The sequence below is a fragment of the Euwallacea fornicatus genome, chromosome 1 (genome assembly GCF_040115645.1).
Source record: "Euwallacea fornicatus isolate EFF26 chromosome 1, ASM4011564v1, whole genome shotgun sequence".
NCBI lineage: Eukaryota > Metazoa > Arthropoda > Insecta > Coleoptera > Curculionidae > Euwallacea > Euwallacea fornicatus.
Genome location: NC_089541.1, coordinates 6,821,060 through 6,844,086, shown reverse-complemented (window position 1 = coordinate 6,844,086; position 23,027 = coordinate 6,821,060). Strand labels below are relative to the sequence as shown.

At 36.6% G+C, this 23,027-nt stretch overlaps 2 protein-coding genes across 8 annotated transcripts in view; both read left to right on the top strand.

The window, feature by feature from the left end:
- Epac (Exchange protein directly activated by cAMP) overlaps positions 1-23,027 on the top strand; it is an 84,867-nt gene that overhangs the window by 25,866 nt on the left and 35,974 nt on the right. For 3 of the 7 annotated variants that reach the window (XM_066294987.1, XM_066295075.1, XM_066295328.1), the window contains one exon: positions 6,206-6,297. In XM_066294987.1, the coding sequence (XP_066151084.1) occupies positions 6,206-6,297 (92 nt within the window). Of the gene's footprint in view, positions 1-908; positions 1,105-6,205; positions 6,298-6,335; positions 6,451-13,104; positions 13,965-23,027 lie in introns of those variants that run through there. The other 4 variants (XM_066295160.1, XM_066295481.1, XM_066295405.1 and 1 more) reach the window with 4 other exon arrangements.
- On the top strand, positions 15,540-16,212 carry LOC136347581 (uncharacterized). Its single transcript, XM_066297742.1, has 3 exons — positions 15,540-15,652; positions 15,709-15,966; positions 16,022-16,212. The coding sequence occupies exons 1-3, from the start codon at positions 15,590-15,592 to the stop codon at positions 16,151-16,153; spliced, it is 453 nt and encodes a 150-aa protein (XP_066153839.1). The 5' UTR covers positions 15,540-15,589; the 3' UTR covers positions 16,154-16,212.

Genomic DNA, 23,027 nt, shown 5'->3' with positions numbered 1-23,027 from the left:
AAAATTCTCGAATTTTCCTCATGAGGACCTCGCAGACCATCCAGGAACTTCAAAAATTCTCGAAAATTTCCTTCCATGTCCCGAATCATTCGAAGTATATTGGAAATTTCTAACCAGCAAGTCCAGGTGAGAGAGGGGGCTGCAAATTTATTTATTGTAATTTAAACTGTTATAGTTCTTCAAGATGGTGTCTTTGGTTAAAAGTCAAGCTCTCACTCGGAAAGGACGAGACATCACTTGGGCCGTTGACTAATCGTCTTTGATAATGTCGATCGCAGACGTGGCCGAGACGTCAGGAACTTGGAAACTGTTTGAGAAGAAACTGCATAATTCTCAAATGTTCCTGTTAAGTTCGGGATCTTATTTCGCAACAAGTTCAGAAGTATTTGTTTAGGAGGTGCCTCCGTGGTTACGTCAGAGCTTTTTTTCATTTAACTATAGAAGACCTCACTCTGGATCTTTTAAAAGAATATTAAAAAATAACATTTATTACATTGTTTTGCTGCTGGTTTTTAGATTCAATTTTGTTTAGAACTGAAGAATTTTTGTTTTTAATTCCTTTTAAAGGATTGCGAAATTCTTATAGGTTCGTGTACTAACACCTAAGTCAACTTATTAACTAAACTGCGTATCGGAGGTTCCTAATTTTTATAATAATATTCTGCTCATTCGGCGTCTGGACTGATATTTGTTGTTGTCGCTAATAATAATATGCGCAGTTGATCTTTTAATGCGTTATAAGGGTAAACAGTCATATAACTATTCCCATTGTTCGCCCCTCTAGCAAAATAAATAAAATACATGTCAAAAGCGTAATAGAAACTAAGATTAGTTTTGTTGAAATAGTTTAACTAGGTGTAAATACGCATATACAAAATATTAATTTGTTGCCTCGCGGAGTTCAGTAATATAATTATTATTCAACCCTTTGACGTTTTGTAAATTGCTGCCTAATAAATTAAAATCGATGAAACGCACAAAGTGAAATGCTGAAACCAATTATTGCTTGGACACGCAACGTTAATGAAAGTGACTTATATTTTATAGTTAAATGCGTACCCTTTAATGGACATTTTAGTTTCGTATTATTTCGCTGGAGTACACGTACGTATTTGTTTACAAACATTAATTCACATTTAGTGATTATGCCAGGAAGAGCTTATATTTCAAAAATATTGCCGTCAAACAGGCAGGCAGGGGAATTTTCTATACATTTATCGTAGAGCTTTATCGTCCAATTATAATAGTTCTCATGGTGTAACGAATGATGTCCAAACCCAATTTGCTCTAGCCTTTAATTATACCATTTAATATTCACATTCACAGGTCTTCCAACTCATCAAATAATGTGGCTAAATTGTGGCCCCAACGGTTTGCCCTAGATGCACGCTAATTGGGCTTATATGCCGTGTTTCGATCGAAATTTCCTAATATAAATCTACAGCGTGTCCTAAATTCGGTGGGTTTATCAATTATTTTTGAAGCGAGATCCGTGCGGTGTTCGCAGTTCTGCATTCGATTTTTTTTTTTAATGAAAGATGATAGTGGCTGAAATGTCATCGCCGTCGTGGTTTCGTAGATACAGGGTGTTTTTAAAAACATTTCGCATTTTGGGATCCCATCCGTGTTTCATTTATTCGATGAGATATCGAAAAAGAAAAAAATACATTTCGATTGAGTTTTTGCCACAGAATTCGGAGGCATATTCTGCTATTCCGCGCCATATGGCTAAGTCGTAATTAATAACCATTATACAGGGTGTCCGGCAAGTCGATACAATAATTTTAGGTGGTGATAAAAACGATTGTTTTACCTGAATACTTGATAATGTCATCAAATACAAATTCTTTCAAAATGATGGCTATCCAGCACATTTGCGTTTTTAGCAAATATCTTCATTTTTAATATCATTTTTAGTAGATAACGTTTTGGTGAATGCGCTGCTCGGGTACATAAAAAGTTAATTTCTCTCATTTTTAAAGTGATTTTTAAGAATCTTTTCACCATGACCGAAAGACTGTTGCCTGAGGAAGTTTTTAAGAAATTTGAATAAACCTACACCTAAGCGTTTAAATTAAATCCACGTTTGAATTTGACTTTTCGCTTTATTACAAGGTCGGAAGATCATGTTTATGTAGTTCTAAGTAGGTAACAAAGCCATTTTGGATTTTACCCTTTAAATAATTTAAACAATTATCTATAGGTAAAAAAAAAGTTTAGTACATTTTTGTGATTAAAAGGCTTGGTGTTCTTCTCACCCTCCAACAATTGTGAAAGAGCACGGTTAAATTAAAAAATATTAAAAACTGGATTATCAGGAAAACTGTAACACTTGGTATATAGGTATGTTTGGTTAAATCGATTCAGAATCACGTAATCTATCACCCCCTAAAATTATTGTATCGACTTGCCGGACACCCTGTATATATTTTTTATTTTTTTACTGGGACATCCAGCGTATTTTAAGCAAATTTGCTTCGGAAAGGATAATAAAAACCTTTCGTGGGGTTCTCGATATCTTGCTTGATAAATGAAGTAGAAAGGGAGTCCCAAAATGCTGAGCTTTTAAAAATACCCCGTATTTACGAAACCAAGACTGCTGCCATTTCTCTGAGATCGTCAATTTTCCTTTCATTAAAAAAAAATGAGGATCTTTCACAGGAATGAGAAAACGGTTCCTAACTTTAATAATTGAATTGCCCCGTAAAACCATTGAATTTGAGACGCTCTATACAACTGAAAACATGCAATTTTCTGAACAAATGTGTAATACAAAAGGGTGAAATTCCGGCCCCGAAACAACCCTATACTTATTTCAGGAATCTCTAATTTCCATGAAATTTGAAAGAAGTTCAGGTGAGGCCGAGCCTACATAATCGGCACGGAAGGCGAATTTTCCCCAGGTCAGAAGCTGCATTCTGTTTTGTTTTGGGTATGGAAAAGCACATGCGGTACGGATATAAAAAATGATTGTAGGTCAAGTTATAAATTCCCTACACCCAAATTATCAACCTGGTCCCTTTGAGCCTCAGTCATTAGAATAATTAGGGTTTTAACCCAATTTGGTTTTTATTTAGGTTTCTTTACACAGGAAACTTCTTATCATAAACTTATCTTTGATGCTGAGACAATAAAAGTAAATTTTATCCTCGCAAGGTACTCAAGGGGCCACAAAAGATAGCCCCACATAATCATTATTTTCCTTTTATGGGACACAAAAGCGATAGAATCTAAAGAAAATGATTAAAGCATTTTGATGGTAAACTTCCACCTCGACTTTTGTTGAAGTTCTATTTTCGCATCACCCTGAATAAAACTTTTGCTCTGGCCTTTCGTTGTAAGAAGATGTTCCAGGGATGGTTAATTTGGGCAATCTCAGTATTGGAGTGCCTTCAGACTGATTTACGAGGGAAGTCTGAATGAATTATGATAATTTTTGTTTAAAGTCGTTATTCAGTTGCTGCGCGTTAAAAGTTGAATAATAAGCAGGGAAATATCCGCTAACAGAATGAGAAATTCCTTTATGGGATTTTTTTACGCCGTGGTAGCGATTGAAGTCGTAACGAATGAAGGTTGATTAATTTATATTTATGTAGTTTATTCAACAAGGGCGGAAAATGGCACTCGTTCGCGGATAGACGTATTCAAGCAAATTGAAGGAACCACCGGGCAATTTGCTTCTGCCTCAGTTTTGATTCAACGATCTCTCAGAAGAACGTAAATGAAACTATGCATATTCTAAGTTATGTTCTAAGTAGGATCAACCCCTAATTGGAACAGTCGTTCGAGCAGAAAGACGAATAATTAAACCAAACAGCATCATCCATCAAAATCCGGCTTAACTTGAACCGACCGCATAAATTGCATTAAACTGTTTCCCTCCACATCTGAATTTTGTAAACTTCGCAAGGATGAACTTAAGGTTTTTGTTGGCCCTTAGGTTTTAATTTGCTCCACAGTTGAATAGACCTCAAGCGATTTGCGTTCCTGTTTTGGGTTGTTAATAAGATTACACGGAATTACACCAGCGTCTAGAATATATTTCAACAATGACGTTTCAGCTATGTGAGCACGCAAGCTATGTGGCAGGGTGGTGATATATGAGTGGCAAACCTCATTAGAAAATTAAGTAGAATTTTAGTTGAAGGTGGTGGCATTTCTCCACGTGTGCTTGTTCGGGAGGTGCCCTTTAAAGGAAATGTGCAACGGGATGTAGCCAACATAATAGAATCATCCATACCTTATCCAAACACCCAATTTCCGAAAGTATTCCGGGAATATATTCCCTATACTGGATGACATCATTGTGAATTCACAAGGGAATGAAGTCGCTTTCAATTGGCCGTTTAGAAAATTGAAGGTTTTGATTACATTCTCGAGATTACGGTTTTCGGGATATTTATTAGTATTTTATGTGCAAACAGCGATATGTAGTATATGTAGGGGGACCAAACGCAACTTTTGACATTTTTATATACGCGGATATCGAAAATATGTAGGACTTTGTAATGGAATTTGTTGGATATGGGATTTAGAAATAATCGCCACAAAATAGTTTTGATTCTGCTTTTATTTATTGCAGTCAGGAGGCACGCCCGCGTTGTCGCTAACAAAGTTCCATTAGAACTGACTATACAAAAGATTAGTAAGATTTCCACCACACTGCAATTAGGGACCAATACTGCAGGCGTCCTTTCATTTACCACCTCGGCCATGTGGTTTTCATAAAAGAAAAGGTCTACTTTCAAGTAGATAAAAGGAACTAAATTATCCTATTTTACGCTTCTTTCTGTACAATGCAGAAATAGTCATAAATCTAATAAACTTGTCTCTTCCAGTTAGTATATTAGAAGAAAACGTAAAGACTGTTGAATTTTGGACGTGATTGATTTTTACCAGAAATCCAACAGAATTTAATACGTGCCTATCATACTGAATGAAGTTGTGAGTGAGAAAGATTTTTTAGGATATCTTATGCTGATAGCCAAAAAAAGCGAATGCCAAAGAGTTCTTCTTTCCCCAATTGGTAATATTTTTTGAATTTTCATAATGTCAAATACATGCAAAGCATTTTCGTCCATTTTCCGAGAGAACGGGCACCATCTACGCGTTATTATTGTCTCCTCTACGTTTTTATGAATAAAAAAACACGTATCGGATAGTTTTGTGGGCTTAAAATTTATTCACTGAACACTTCACTGAGATTGTTTTGAGTTACTTCTAAATTCTCGAGTATCTCTGATTAAATTCATCCGAACTATTAAAAATGATTTAAAGTTCCCGATCTGGCCAGCTTGAGCGACATTTCAATTCTCAATAGTTTCAAATGAAATTGTTCTTCGAAGAATTGTACAATTTCATCAGTCGTCTTGCGTTACTTTGAAGATTTCCAAAAACGCTGACCAGATCTTTCTGAATTTATTCAAAATTTCCTCGCCTCGTTGTATTATTATATTGTATAGTAATTTTTTTTTTATTCAGAACGGTTTTGGTTATATGACCGCACCGCCGATAGTTTGTTAATGAGCTTTAAAACCGTACTGTAATAGTTTTTTTTTCGTTGTGTTTTGCTACAGTTTGTAAACAAGTCAAACAGAAAATTTTAAAAAATGATTCTCAGTTACTAAACATTTTAATTTATAATTATTTTCGAGATTTGTTTTAATTCCTCGACCTCAACTGGAAAAATAATATAAGCTACATGTTTCGAAAGGGCATTAATGCACTCGTATATTGCCAACTAATCGCTTTGCTTATCGGTTTGCAAGCTAGAATTGTGAGCCAATGTGCTCTTTTTTAAAATTTGATGTTCTAGTATTAATATATTAATATTTAGTTATTTAGTTGAAAATAAAATTGCTTTTTTTTTAATGAGTGCAAAGTTCAACTTTACAAACTCATAATTAAACACGTTCCAGAGGCAACTCCCGTGCTTATGAAATAAATACAAATTTTGACATTGCTTCTCATAAACTTATGATACATTTCACCATCTTAATTCCCTATTATCTCCTTGAAAGCTTCTTATTAAGAACTCTTATCGCAGTTCTTATCATCTCAGAGGTAACTGCCTTTTAACTTTCTTTTGTTCTTCCATCAGACTGGTTTTATCTATCCAATTTGATTCCTGGAGACGATATTGTTTCTGCTCGGATAAGTCTTTCTTCCCTGCAATGCAGACTTTACATGTGGTTTTTTCTTCCAGTTTTCCGGCAAGGGGATTCCGGAAAATGCTGGTACGCAGTGATGTCTGGAACACTTGATGTCCGGGTAGCTCAACCAGAAACTGACGGCAAGGTAGGTTTATTCAACTTTAACTTCATATTGGTTTTCAGGAGAAAGAAGCAGGTGAGCTTGCGAATAAAAGTCCGGGCTTAAGGATGATTCTCCATTATCTCTGGCTGATATAGATCCCCAGATAAATTCCTGAGATTAATTTTTTTTATAAGGGTAAATACCTGAGTTGCTGAAAATATATTTATTTTCTGGTGATTACTATTGGTTATCCTGATTGATAAGCAATAAATGTCGTTAAGGGAATCGTATATTAAATATCCATTAGTTCACAAATTTGTTCTTGGAATTGTACCAAATAACCACGTAATGGGGCCAAAGGTAAAAGTCTGCTCTAGAAAGATAACGCCATTGAATGAAAATTTTGTAAGAACATAATTACATTGTTTCGAGGAGAAATACGGCATCAGAAAACAAACACATAAACAAACCTGGAGTGCCCAAAAGCCCAGGGCAATAAATTTAAAGTGTGTATACAAGTTCCTACTTTCGGTCTTTCGGGACGATCGGTTTTGCAAAAAAGTCCAAATTTAATACAAATTGGAATCGGTCATAGCTGCGGATCTGGGACTTACACTCCAGGATTGTATTTGGATATTTTAATAATGAAGAGCTAAAAAGGAAATATAAGCCTTTTTATGTCGCTTTATTCAGGTCCGGTCCTTATGGGATTTTCGGAGTTTCAAAAGAAAAAAGGTGGTTATTTCTTGTTTAAGCGAAAACCCCAAAAGGGACCGAGGTAATGTTATGCCCAGAGATCCATTTTCTCTGTTGTTATAAGAATGTTATATGATATACAGTGTGTTCCAAGATAGATATAACAAAAGGCAAATAAATTAAAAATTTTTGAATTTTTCAATGACATTTGTAGATTGAGTTCGACTTATTGTAAAACTGTGGTATACAAAAAATGAATTGCTTCTGTGTTATATAGGGTGTTTTATAAACATATTTATAAAAAATTGCAACAAGAAAGTGTCTGCATTTTTCAGGATACGAAAAAATTCTACCAAAAAAAACTCTTCAGAATTCAATCTTACATCTCCGCACCAAATTTTAGGAATATAAAAGTATTTTTCGAAAAAAAAATTATTTTCGAGAAAATTGGATTGTTTGAATTGGACCAATCAAGTGGTTGCCGAGATCCCAGACCTTCCAATATCGGACTTCTTTTTATGGAGTGGACTTAAACAATTAATTTATGCTGAACCACTCCCTAATGACGCAGCACTATTGCAGTAAAATATTATGAAAGCTGTGAACTCTTTAACGATGGAAAATATTCAAAACAGTTTTAAGGAATTAAGACAACGGATCGAAAAGTGCGCAGATACGTAGTGGTGGCCTTAAGTATGGAATATTATTTTAATTTGATAAAATATTTATTAAAAAGTATTAAAAAAAATTATTTAATTTCCTATAATTATAACATAAAATCAAGATTTCTAATTGAAAAACTTTTTAGAAAAATGAAAATGAAAAATTACACTTGGACAAAAGTATGGAATATTGTTTATATCATAGTATGGAGCCTGCCATCTTAAGTAAACTTAACATTTTGTGGCATACCCCTTAGCATTTAGGGTTGCCTGACGTCGACGCTGCATTGAATCCATTAGATTCTGGCACGTTGAGGAAGAAATGTTTTTCCATTCTTCTTGTATGATCCTCTACAATTCTTCAGTATTTGAGACGTGGCTTTGTCTAATTTTTCGTTTCAAATGTTCCCACAGATGTTCGATGGGATTTAAATCAGGAGATTGTGAAGGCCATTTTATAACACCTATCTGCATTTCAATAAACCAATTTTTAGTCAACCGCGAAGAATGTTTAGGATCATTGTCCTGTTGGAACCGCCATACCAGTGGCATTTCTTCCTCGGCAAATGGACGCATTTGCTGCTCTAGGATATTTTTGTATAAAAACCGATCCATTATTCCATCAATTTTGACTAATAGGCCAACTTCAGATCTCGAAAAAGATCCCCACACCATAACACTCTGACCGCCATGTTTAACAGTGGGCTTTTGGTACTTGGGATCAAATCTCTTCCCTATTGGTCGCCGAACATAAGTTTTTCCATCCGAATGAAACAGTTTGATTCTGATTTCGTCACTGAAAAGGATGGTATTCCATTTTTCGGGTGTCCAAAACAGATGTGAGCGTGCAAATTTAATTCTGGCCTTCCGGTATTTTTTGGAAATTAATGGTTTCTTCACTGCCAATCGTCCAAACAATCCAGTATCACATAGACGACGCCTCACAGTACGATCACTAATTTCAATACCACTATTAGTTGTAATTTCTTCCTTTATTAAGCGCGATGGTTTTTCGGGATCTTTGGAGGATATAATTTTAATACGTTGGTCTGTATGGGCTGTTGTTTTTCTGGGACGTCCTGTTTTCGGATGGTTTTTTACGTCGGTGAATACCCTAAACTTTCTCAAAATTTTCGATACACACCCCTGGCTCACATTAAATGTCTTTGGGATGTCCTTCTGATTGGCTCCTTTATTTGACTTCTCCACTATTCGTGATCGAAGATCTTCCGAAAGATATATTTTTTTAACCATTTCGGCTTTAAATTTTATCGAACTGTAACACTCAATACTGAATACTAAATGCCAAATAAATTTACATCTATGATATTCCATACTTTTGTCCATCTAAAAAAATTTGTTTATCGGTGAAATTTTGGATAGCAACATTCTATAAATACTGCATGGTTTAAAATGTAGAATTGACCTATCCCAATTTAAATATACCAAAATGGAAGAAAAAAAGTAAAGGCCCTTTAGCTAAAATAAAGTTTAAAAAAATATTCCATACTTATGCCCACCACTGTAGGTGGTTACATCGAATAAATATTATAATTATTACAATATGGTAAACCTATTATGAATTATTTAGTTTATAAATCTGTTGTGTTAAATTTAATGTTTATTATCTGTTGTAACGTTTAAGCAGTATATGTTCTGCGATTCAAAATAAATCGAAATTCGTACTAAATTCTGTAATTTAGTACGAAGATGTAAGATCGAATTCTAAACAACGGTTTTTTGCTGAATTTTTTCGTATCTCGTAAAGTAAAGACACTTCAGGGCTGACGATTTTTGCAAATTTGTTTATAAAACACCTTACATGACACGGAATCAATTAATTTTTTGTACGCCATAGCTTTACAACGAAGGGGACTCAACCCTCTCAATGTCGATCAAAAATTCAAAAGTTTTGTTCCATTTGTTCTTTTGTTACATTTATCTTCGAATACACTGTATATGCAAAAATGTTAGTGACGATTTTTTAACGTTTATTCCTGTTTTTATTACTTTTGACATTCTGTACAAAACTAGGCGGAAACGCATTTACACAGACCGCACAGTTTTTAGCTGTAAATATTCCAAACAAAACGTGCATTTCCGTTCTTCGTTTTCATTTCAAAGCTTCTTCCATAGATTTTCAATCGTTCGATTTTATTGTGTGTAAATCGTCATGGAACGTCAAAGTCTTCATGGAACATCAAATTTTTCTGGCTGCGATATATTAGGTCGTGTAGTATGAAACGAGTAGATTCTCGAAATGCCACATTCAACTGCGAATAACTTCACTCTAAATCTATATTTGGACTTGACTTTTTTTTATGGGGAAAAGGCACATTCTTCCTCTTTCGATCAGAGTTTAAAGTGTTAAAAATTATTGAAAACTTTTATTTTTATAAAAATGTTTGTGCAGCCATGCAAAATAGTGAAATTCGTGTGTTAATGAAATATGAGTTCCACCGTGGAACCACAACAGCTCAGACGGCTCGCAATATTAATGATGTGTTTGGTACTGAAGTCACTTCACAGCAAACAGTATCTCGTTGGTTCATGAAATTTCGTTCTGGTAATTTTGACCTAACAAATGAACCACGTGGACGACCTGCAACTCAAGTGGATAACGATCATCTGAAAGCCGTGGTGGAAGCGAATCCACGTCAAAGTGCGTTCGAATTTTCGTTAATATTCAGTGTAACCAAAAAAACAATATTGACTCATTTGGCTGAAATTGGTGAGGTGAAGAAGCTGGACAAGTGGGTACCACATGAGTTGACCGACATTTAGAAAGAACGAAGTCTCGAAGCTTGTGTTTCTTTGTTGTGCCGGTATAATAACGATCCATTTTTGAATCGGATTGTTACTTGTGATGAGAAAGGGATCCTATATGACAATACCAGACGTTCATCGCAGTGGTTGGATCAAGATGAACCACCAAAATATTGTGCGAAAAAAAATCTTCATCAAAAGAAGCTTATGGTGTCCGTTTGGTGGTCCAACGCAAGTGTCGTCTATCACAGCTTCATGAAACCTGGCGAATCGATTACGGCTGATGTCTACTGCCTACAAGTGACCGAAATGATGAGGCAATTGACGGTTAAGCAGCCAAGATTAGTCAATCGAAGCGCACCGCTATTGTTGCACGACAACTCTCGGCCACACACCGCACAAGTCACCTTGGCCAAGCTACAGGAGTTGGAATTGAAAACTCTTCGTCATCCACCGTATTCGCCCGACTTAGCACCCACTGATTACCACTTCTTTCAAAATTTGGATAACTTCTTGGTAGGGAAATCATTCAACTCCGACGAGGCTGTCAAAGCTGCCTTCCACGAGTTTATCGACTCCCGGCCTGCAGGCTTTTACAACAGGGGAATTAACGAACTTCCCGTTAAATGGCAGAAGTGTATTGATAATGGTGGTGCATATTTCGATTGACAATAAAAACATTTCATATGAAAAAAAAATGACTAAAGTTTCAATTCAATTCTACTCATTTCATACTACACGACCTAATAGGAAGTACTGTGCTTTGCTATGAAAAAAAATTCCAGAAATCTCCCAGTGTCGGTTCCGCAAAGAGGACAAAAAAAGGACAACTTAAAACAATTGTATGTCTTATATTAATTCGGTGTTAATGAAAGACAATATACACTTTTCGACACAGTATTATTGACATCACTTCTCGTAAATAATGAGTAAAAGTGAGAGATTGAAACCCTATTAAATTAGATACCTAACTCATGAATACGGGTTAGCATTAAATGCATTAGTGGTGTACCATGTGTTTTGTGTACTATTGAAATGTGGTTTCTGCAGTTAACAGTAAATTATTATAATATGCCGTGCATATACATATAATGCGAATTTAAATGGTAAATAGGCGTTGTTTAAGGCGGCATTGCGGCTAGGAATGGCAGATTAAACGTGCGATAATTTAAGGGATTTTTCCATTGCTAAGGAGCTTACATCAGAATGAAAACAAGTTGAAAATAAAAATTGTAAAATAAGCAAAATAATCAAATATGTACTATTAGGTGTGTACCTATGACTCCCCGTTTTTTTACGCATTTTCAACTGCTTGAAACTGTATAAATTTATTAACAATGTTTATTAAAAATAATTTCCATCGTTAATGACAATATTTTCCCAGAGATTAGGCAGTTTATGGATTCCATCGTAAAAAAAATTCGTCGGTTTCGAAGCGATCCATTCATCAAGCCATTCTTGGACTTCTTGGCGATTCTGGAAGCGCTGCTCTGCCAAATCGTGAGCCATTGAACGGAAAAGGTGATAATCCGACGGGGCGATATCTGGCGAGTACGGCGGGTGCGGTAAGATTTCCCATTTGAAATCCTTCAAGGTGTTCTTGACTGGTTGAGCGACATGAGGCCTTGCGTTGTCATGAAGCAGTATGTCATTGTCGTGTCGATCCGCCCATTCTGGCCTCTTTACTGCGAGTTGATTACGCAACTGCACTAGTTGTTGGACGTAACGGTTGGCAGTGACTGTTCCGCCAGGTTGGAGAAGCTCGTAATACAGTATGCTGCGCTGGTCCCACCCAATGCAGAGCACCTTCTTTCCGTGGATATTTGGCTTTGCGGTCGAAGTTGTTGGCTCACCTGGGCTCACCCATGATTTTTTCCTCTTTGGATTGTTGAAGTAAAGCCATTTTTCATCTCCGGTCACGATACGATGTAGAAAAGACTTTCTTTGAAAACGTTCAAGCGAGATCTCACACGTCGTTTTTCGTTGCTCTTTGTTCCTTTCCGTCAATTCATACGGCATCCATTTTCCTTCCTTTCGAATTTTTCCCATAGCGTGAAGACGAACCGAAAGCGTTTTCTGCGTGACGTTAAGGGAAGATGCGAGCTGTTCTTGCGTTTGCGCGGCGTCTTCGTCCAACAAAGCCTGCAGTTCTTCGTCTTCAAATTTTTTCGATGGCTTACCATGCTCCTTGCCGTTGAGGTCGAAATCACCTGATTTGAAGCGCTGAAACCATTGTTGGCAAGTTCTTATAGATGCAGCATCATTGCCATAAGCCTCAACGAGCATTTGGTGAGCGGCAGTGGCGTTTTTCTTAAGATGGAAAAGGAAGAGCAAAGCTTCCCGCAAATGATGTTTATTCGGCACAAAATTGGACATATTTAAACCTTAATTGAAAAGTTTTGAAAGGTCACATAGCAATTATCATATATAAATAGAAAGCTAGTAGTACGGAGCAAAAAATGAAATAAAATTCCTTAAATAAAAAAATATTTTTTCAAAGAAAATAGAACTAGGAATAAAAACGCGGAGTCATAGGTATACACCTAATAAATGCTATGGTGCAGAAAAGAGTTCAGGCTTGTCCTGGTTAGTGGCCATGTCGGGGATTTTTTTCGTTTGGTTGAAACTTTCACCCGTCTAACAAATCTAATATATCAACAATGCAATGCTGGTTTCTCATTGCGTACACGATCATGTGGATTCTTATCCAGCCTGCATCTTCGATCCCATTCCCAATAATCCCCAAAATGGATCTGCCATTCTCAAATCGCTTCTCGCAAAAGCAATTAATAACGTCTCAGCATCTGATATTCATTAAATCCGGTTCGCTGAAATTCCGTTCCATTTTCGAGACCATAAATCAATTGTAGCTAATTAATTTTAATAGACTATCAGGAGATTCAATCCTCGGATTTCCGGAGTGAAAGCACATACCTTGTAATTATTATCTCTTCGCCGTTGTTGAAACGAAATCTTTTGTGCCAGCCGGATTCAACTCGAAAAGATCAAAGGGACAGTAATACCAATCCAGAAGATCTTGCATTGTCTGTTTTCTGTTTAGAATGTTATTACTTTCAGATGTATTAGAAAGTTGTTAAATTCTCCCATGCGAACTTATTAAATGAGAACTTGCAGCAGCCTTGAAATGTGAAAAGTGACTTTTATGCCCTTCCAGGAAAAGTTCTTTAAAGTTTTACGTGCCTCTAGGAACATTTAAAGCCAATTCAACCAGTGATTTTACTGGAGGTTTAAAATTTAAGCTTCGATAAGACCAAAATTTATAGTTCGAAGTGGTTTTCTGATAAAGGAAAAACCGTGTTTTGCCTGTATTAATCGACTTCTGTATGGCTGATGTTCATTGCGTTATCTTCTCATGATACTAGGATGATAATCTTTCAATAACCTGATAAACGGAACTCATTCTGCTAAATCTCCATGCCAGTATTTTTTTCCTCATTGTGCTAAAATGTTCCCTTTAAACTGGTCTTAAAAGCTAGTGAAGTGTATAGCGGAAATTGATCGATGAGGTGTATTAGGAGATGGTGCAAACGTGGAAAATACGAAGTCAAAGTTTTAGTTGAAGATGTAAGTAGTTTCAGATTTTTCATTGAGAATATCATTAGGTATCATTTAAATTTACATTTTCGATATCGGGAGAATTTGTTGAGGGGTCGTGAAAGTATATCAAATTGCAGTATTTACCATTTTTCATAATATCGTTATGGCTATCTTGAAAAGTTATGGGTCAAATTCTAAAAGGTTTAGCAGACTCCTGGTTTTTGTACTTTTTTGCCATTTACTGTCAATGCGGGGAAATTTAAGAGCATCAAGCGGCATTTAAAGTAGCCAAGTAGCTGATCTTCAATAAAAATTAATTTTTTTTTGTTTTTAGTCGCTCCATCTTAATATTTCACGAGTTTCCTTTTTTCGATGTCTTCGGACGCCCCCGATTCTTTAGTTATTCATTAAAAATTTACGATCAAAAGATGTCTAAGGACGGTAAACTGAACTTATAAATTCTTCCATTTTTCTCCATTCTAAAGCCAGGAACAATTGATTTTATTATATTTCGATAATTTGCGGTAAAAATGAAAAAACTTCAGTCATGAAACTGGCTCCATGTATTTCAATCCACAAAGTATCTATCACATTCGAAAATAGGTCGGCTTCACCAATTTGGCCACGTTAAAAAGGGCAGGATCGTATGAAGCGGAGGATGACGCAAAATTTATTAACTCATATTTCAGTGATACTTTTCAATAATTGGTATTTTATAAAAGAACTGCCTCCCTGATATCAAGTATTGAACAGTTACCTCAAATACAGGATACATAATTTCCACTTTAAACCTCTACATCATGCAGCCTCCGAATATACATAGAGGACGAAAAGCCGCAATTCAAATTCCTTAAGATTTTTTTTCATTTGAGGAGGTAATTATTGAACTTCTTGCGTAATTTTATTTCTTGATTCTTCTATGTTCTTGACTTTATTTAATTACAACCCGTATTTCAAAAAACCCCCTAAAAAAGTCCATAGGGGTGAGATCAGGCGATCTAGCAGGCAACTCTAATTGCCATTTTGCGGAAATATCTCAACAACTGTTGAATTTGGGTATGTTACACGAAATATGTTCAGAGTATCTCGAAGAATTCGAAAACGTCATAATATACATGGAGTTCCGTAAGAAAAAAAATGATAAAGTACATATATCTGTTACATGGGTAATCCTGTATATAAATCTGTTACGTTAAAAAATGTACAACAAAAACCAATATTCGACGTATTCCAATATTTTCATAAAAAATATATTTTTTTGTGATTTTAACAAATTTATACGACACTTTCGGTCTTCTATGTATAATATACAAAGACACCAAATCGGGACTTGATGCTAAGCAACAGTTAAATTTGCAAAAATACATTCAGTTAATTTGCCTTTCGTAAAGCATTATCTATAATTATGAGAAACGTGCACTAACATTAACCCCCATGTTTACATAGAATCCATTAACTGACTGAGTCACATAACTTTACGTTTTTAAAGATACCTAAAAATTAATAGTTTCGTTGAAGCCAGCTTGCATGGCTAAAGATAAAAAATTATTTTCAACGACGTCATTAAATGAGGAATCGCTAGCTGCAGCAAATGATAGCTGATACTATTTAATTGTGGTAGCTTTGAAGAAACGTGACAGTGAATAATCAACATGCAGTGTCGCCGGAATAAAAATCTCTTGATGGTTGCGGGATTAGTGCTGCTGAGTTTACAGGTAAAAAGAAAATATTGTTCGAAAAACCAAAAAGCAATGAAATTTCCCTCGTGAAGAATTCTGCGAGTGCAGACGCAAACGTGGAGCAATGCAAACAGAAATTCTTGGAACATGCCAAAGCCTTCGATTTCAACCACGTACCCCAATGTTTGGATCAGAACAAGGTCAATGAAGCTCGAGAAAGTACCAAAATTTTCGGGGAGCTGTTTGGCAGTTTTCCAGTGGGCTGCAAACCTGGGGATGTTAAAAGGATTGAGGACGTTAAAAAGTGTTTCCAACAAGCAGTTTCGCGATTCATGGCCCATACAGATGAAGTGAGTACTCAAAGTCTGAGAGAAAAAGACGAAATCGCCAGGGAGTTGATTTTAGATTGAAGCTGGCATAACCAACGGTCTCAAGGCTTTGGTGGACGGTTCTCAAACTTGTATCGACAATGCAGTGGCACAATTTTCAGGGTTGGAGGATTACATTGCCAAAGGTTGTCCTGATACCGAACTGTAAATTAAATAATACGAATTGTACTTCTTCGTTTACTTTTACGATAAAAAATACAAAAATTACTCACCTTTGTCATCACCTTCCACTCTTCGGAGTTCGAAATTATTATGGAAAACAATGTAGTTGGTGCTCAACAGCTCGAAATCAACAATATTGTTCCGGAGTCTCTGATTTATGGCATTACGACGGCAATATAAATCGTAACTAGAATTGCTGTAACTACCTACTCAGGGAGTCCAATTTTTATTTGCCCCAAGTTACGAGCTTTATCGTGAGTAATAAAGAAGCCGTAATGAACTCATGCTTGCTCCATTTTATTTCAACTAATATTTGCACCAAGAAGCGAGATATGTTCCAAAGAGAGAAATTGAATTATAAATATTCGAGGCTTAAAGTTCGATATTTTCCGGAAATACGAGCGCAAAAACTCTGGAAGGGAGATTTATTCCGGAACGGGTGTTGCTCTATTCGCATATGTAAAATGAATTTTTCATTTGGGCAACAGAAAGAAAGAGGAGGAATACTCAAGTGGGAATACGAATTGCAGAACGATTTGCTCGCCCTTTGTCTTCGTGAGAAGGTTTAAAATGGATTTGATTCGGTCGAGAATTCAGTTTTTTAAAGCGGAGAAATCACATCTGATGAGAGAAAAGATGGCGCTTTATTCTATTCAGTATCGTGAGGCCCCTAATAATGATATCCTTCTACTGGATTAAGGAATAAACTTTGACAACGGTACGTCTTATCAGACCTAAAAATGAAAGGAGCAAATGAAAGCATTGTTCTACGGCCTAAAACTACGGCTAAATCTAGAATTTTTCAATATTGATTCCGCGATATACCAGGACTGTAAATATGAAACCGGAATCTTTTAATAAAAAGTATAACTGAGCTGCGCAAAAATTATAAAAAATATTTTATTCGAAATATTTCCCATCGTCACATATACATTTTCCCCATCTCTCTGGCAATTTGTGGATGCCACGCCAAAAGAACTGTTGTTCTTTTGAGGCAAACCATTCATCGAGCCATTTTTGAACTGTTTCGTAAGAGGTGAAGTGCTGTTCTGCAAGAGCGTGTCCCGTTGTTGGGAAAAAACCCAACATAAATCAGCGTTATTGCTGGGCACCAATTAGACCCTAAAGATGTTAGAACAATCCCTAATACATCTGCTGCATTGCACCCCGCGATGAAGCACTTACCCTCACGTGTGTAAACCCGGCCACCGTGATGGCACTGGTTCCTTGAATTATCGCTGTCCCGATTTATGGGGGGCACCAGATAAATCTGTCAAGGGAACCTGAGAGCCACATATGGGCTTTGACCGTTGAGATTCCTAGGAAAAAAAAAACTTTCTACAGAACTAGGGGGCGATGTCAGTTGGGATTGGTCAAGATCTTTTCATGGTAATCTCCCTCCAGCCCCACCATCCCTGGGACGCAAATAATCTAGGACTCCCAAAAAACATTCTCTCAAAGACAGTACTCGCGAAAGCTCTTCTTCCCGTTTGTGGACACTCTCGATCCCTGAACGCGGACTCTATAAAAAATCTCTCTCATATAACTTAACTCTAAACCAGTGCTCGCGAACTCTCTCTCTCTCTCTCTCCCGTTTCTTGGACACTGCTCGATCCCTGAAGCGGAACACCATCAAACCTCTCTCACAACTTTACCTCAATCTCTACTCCATAACTCTTTTACAAGTCACCCTTCAACCTTTATACGTATCATTCTCAGATCTCGGGCGACCCAATACCGACTCTGTAAATATATGTATAAAAAGTGTATATAAAGTTGTAAATCGTAGTGTAACTTAGAGTGATATCTGTAGTGTAAAGTAAATTACTTAATTCGTGCTACGGAGTTTGTCTTCCCCGAACCCTTGAACCCCGTTTACAATCAATTGACGCATCAGCGTCTGGTCCTTAGAATCAATAACTCACACCAGCAAAATAGGAGATACCTCTTCGGGTGCCTTGTGAGGCAGTCGGTTCTGTTAGGTAGTGACTAAAAGCTCCTGGCCTAAACATCCGCCGATGCAAATAAGTGATAATCGGATGGTGCTAAGTCGGGTGAATAAGCCGCATGCGATAGTACTTCCCAATGAAACGTCCCAATCGTTTCCTTCACCAGTTTTGCAGTGTGTGATGGTGCATTATCATGAAGCAATATCACCTTGTGCTGCCGTTCTTGGTATTCTGGTCGTCTTTCACGCAAAGCTCGATGCAAGTCCATCATTTGTTGTCGGTAACGTTCAGTATTAACTGTTTCTCCAGGTTTTAGCAGCTCATAACAAATTACACCTTTTTGATTCCACCAAACACAGAGCATTGTTTTCCGTCCATATCGATTTGGTCTTACTGACGATGCTGATGGTTCGCCTGGAGTTACCCATGATTTTTTACGTTTGGGATTCTCAAAATAGATCCATTTTTCGTCACCAGTCACAATTCGATGAAGAAATGACTTTCTGTTATACCTGGTAAGCAACAATTGGCAAGTGGTTTTTCGATTTTCTTGCTGTCTTTCATTGAGTTCATGTGGAACCCATTTTCCTATCTTCTGAATTTTTCCCATAGCTTTCAAACGAATGGAAATGGCTTCTCGTGTTACATTTAATTGTATTTTGTATTGGTTGGTATTGGTTCGGTAATTGTTGTTGCGTGCGAGTATCGTCTTCATCTAACAAAGCTTGCAACTCGTCGACTTCAAACTTTTTCGGTGGTTTTCCACGCTCTTCGTTGTTGACGTCAAAATTGCCACTTTTGAATTTTTTAAACCACTCACAGCACTGTGATTTTCCAAGGGCATGTTCACCGTAAGCTTCAACAAGCATGCGATGTGAATCTGCAGCCGTTTTTTTCAAGTGGTAACAGAAAATCAATGCTGTCCGCAAATCGTAATTTGTAGGCACAAAATTCGACATACTCAAAGCTATTGCAAACTGTACTGCAGTATTGAACCAGTATTGTTATGATTTGAAAATCATTCTTAGATGTAAATAAGAGATATAGTACCCTAATAACATGATAAGATAGTACCTATATTGACTACTAGGGATATTTGGAGGCAAATTCCGGTTTCATATTTACAGACCTGGTATTAGTACCCTGTTGGGTACCCCTTTAATTTTATATCTTGTAATAGCCTATTTGGCATTGAACGAACAAGTTTTTTTGTTACTTCAGCGGTTATCTTAGGCCATTCCTCCAAAATAACCCGTTTTAGACATTCTTTATTTTGAATATGGTGCCGAAGAATTTTAGACTCTAAAACACTCCATAAATGTTCAATCGGGTTTAAGTCTGGACTCTAAGGAGGTGTTTCCAACCAATGAGGGGTGTTATGTATGAGCCATTGACGTACATTGTAGGCCTTATGTTTGGGGTCGTTGTCTTGCTGGAAGTAAACATCCTCAGCGAGCCCTAACTTTTGGCCACTTTGCTTTAAATTTGTCTTTCAAATGTTGAGATACACTTTACGATCCATGATTCCCTCTATTATATAAATATTACCCACTCCAGCTGCTGATATACAGCCCCAAACCATGATGTCGCCACCTCCATGTTTCACGGTTTTAATAGTGTTGCTTGGACTCAATGCCGTATTTGACTTTCGCCACACTTTTATGCATCCATCAGATCCAAAAACATTAAATCGACTTTCGTCTGACCAAATCACTTTATCCCAGAAGTCAGGAGAAGAATTTTTGTACTCCTGAGCAAATTTCAATCTCTTCAACCTATTCTGCTTACTAACATATGGCTTCTTGCGAGGAGTACAACTTTTAAAACCACCTCGATGTAATACTCGATGAATTGTGTCTTCGTGCACTATCTTTCCATATTGTTGCTGCAACTCAGCAGCAATTTTTGAAGCACTTTGTTTGGGATTCTTTTTGACTTCCATGAGTATTCATCTTTCCTCTCGTTGCGTTAACTTCCGTGGGCGAACTTTATTTTGAATTCTTCCTTCAGTATTATGTCGATTAATAACTTTTTGAATTTTGGATTTACTTCTTTTCAAAATATTTCCAATTTCAGTATAGCATTTTCCTTCTTTATGCAAATTTATTGCAATTTTGCGTTCACTAATATTTAATTCTGTTCGTGCCATTTTAAAGTGAACAGAAGTAAATTTAAACTGATAACAAATTTGATTTTAATATACTATGTACATATTTAGACCTACCTTGGCTGTTCTTTCTTTTTTTTGCAATATCATCAAAAATAAAAATAAACACACACTACCTAAATACATATTGAGACTAATTAAAAATAAGAGAGACCTTTACCGACTCTACACACAAACCCAAGACAAAAATCTTAAAACAACGTTAAACAACCTCAACAAAGACATAAAGAAGTTGATACACCAATACCGACAGGAAAAATGGATGGAGGCGTGTCAGGAAGTAGAGGAAGATCGAGGGAAATCATTTTGGAAGAAGGTCAAAAAACTCTCATCATATAAAAAAAATATATATACCACCACTCTCACTGAGAACGACATGGAGCTACACACAGACTTGGACAAAGCTAACGCATTCGCAAGACATTATCAAAAAGCTTTTAATATCTCGTACAACCCTAAGTTCGATCAAGATAACTTTGAAAATGTGACGCACTGGTTCAACAACTTCTTTAAGGACGGAGGCGAGTGCAACACAGTACAAATAAATGACAAAGAATACGATGAAGCACTAGCACACATCAAAGACACCGCACCAGGATACGACAACATAAAAGCCAAACTCATAAGAAACCTAACTCCAGAAACCCACGAATTGATTAGGCAATCAATGAACAACTGGTTACTCAGCAAGAACATCCCTGACAATTGGAAGAAGGGTATAATTATACCCATTCCAAAGAACAAACTTGACAACACGCAAACACAGAATTATCGACCAATAACATTACTTCCAGTGCTTAGTAGGGTCTTCGAACGCATTATCCGAAACAGACTTCAAACAGAAATCGGACAACATATTCCAGCCTATCAATTCGGATTTAAACCAAATAATTCTACGATCCATCCCCTTTTTGTTCTGACCAACAACATTCAAACTACCAGACTGAAAAACGAAACATCGGCCTGTCTCTTCATGGACATTAATAAGGCCTTCGACAGCGTCTGGCATAAAGGACTGTTGTATAAACTCCATAAGCTAAAAACTCCAAAATACTTACTCTACACAATAAAGAACTTACTGGAAAACAGACAACTGGAAGTACGCATAAATACCACACTCTCCTTTCCATTCTCCCCTGCTCAAGGTCTGCCACAGGGGTCGCCTCTATCGCCCTTTCTATATAATGTGTACTGCCATGACATTTACAACCACAACTTTCCCAATATGAACCAAATTAACAAAACTGCCTACATATTACAATACGCAGACGATACTGCACTCATTACACACGGCAAAACCACTACGAAAACAGCGGAAAAACTACAGTCTCTGACGGACGCCACGATGAAATGGTTCTACAGATGGAGATTGACACCGAACCCAGCAAAGAATCAACTTCTACTAACAAACCACAGAATTACTCACAATTCACCGACAATAGTCTCAGACGGACACACAACTAAACCTACCAAACACATCAGATACCTAGGACTAACAATCGATTACCAACTCAAATTTGCAAAACACGTACAAAACATGAGGACAGAAATTAAGAAAAGGACTAAATATTTTCGATCACTGACGTACAAAGACAAGGGAATATCCACAAAGACAGCTACAATAATATATAAATCCATCTGTAGACCATTACTGGACTATGGACACATAATAAGGGCTAACTCCACAGAAAAAACTAAACGACATATACAAGCGACGGAACAAATCGCACTAAGACTAATAACCAAAATACGTCATCCAAAGAATCCATTATACAACCCATCCAACGACCTACTGTACCAACGCACTCACATGAAAAGAATAACAGTCAGACTGCGACACTTACAGACGAAATGGAAAAACAACCCCGACAACTGGACAATACTGACACCACTTTGCTTGACTAGACAGACCAAACAAGCACAGTTCCGGTTCCCCAACAAAACCCTCTACGAAGCATATGAAGACATGTAAATAAATTAGTTATAGACACTAACAAACGGTAAAAAGGCTGTAATCACGGGCGGAAAGACCAATAGGGTCGATAGCCCATTTCTTCTTTTTCTTTGTTTTGAAGAATAAAAATAAACATAAACATACTTTTACGCGTACCAAGAATTTTGTGAGGTTGTATTTTGCCCGCCGGACGAAAATGTATTTTTTTCGTAACATGCCGATAATTATATCTTTAATTAGATATATTATTTAATGTAGTAGAAGTGTATGAATTAATATGTAAAGTTAAATATATAATTATTATAATTATATTAATATAATAATAATTATAATAATATTAATAAAAATTATACAAGTTGTTAAAAAGAAATAGGCAATAATATACGTTTGATAGAAGGGTACCAAGACTATTGCGGGCTAGTGTATACTGCGTGACATAAAAAAGAGAACACCCCGTAAATATGGTTTCATTGAAATAATTTTTGGTATGCATGTTTGTTACGCTAAAACAAATACTTCATTGAAAAATTGAATTATTAAAAATAAAAAAAATAAAAAATAATTTGTCGGTTTTCCGCGGTCTTATACATTCGTGTACATGTCTAGGCATATTTCTAATGAAGTGATTGATGTCCCCTTGGGGGATCTCATTCCAGGCTAACTGGACAGCATGACATAGCGTCGCTAGAGTTTGTGGGGGATAGGACAAATTATGCAACATTTTACCTACGATATTCCATACATGTTCAATCGCTGAGAGGTCTGGAGATCGAAGTGGTCAAGGTAGCAG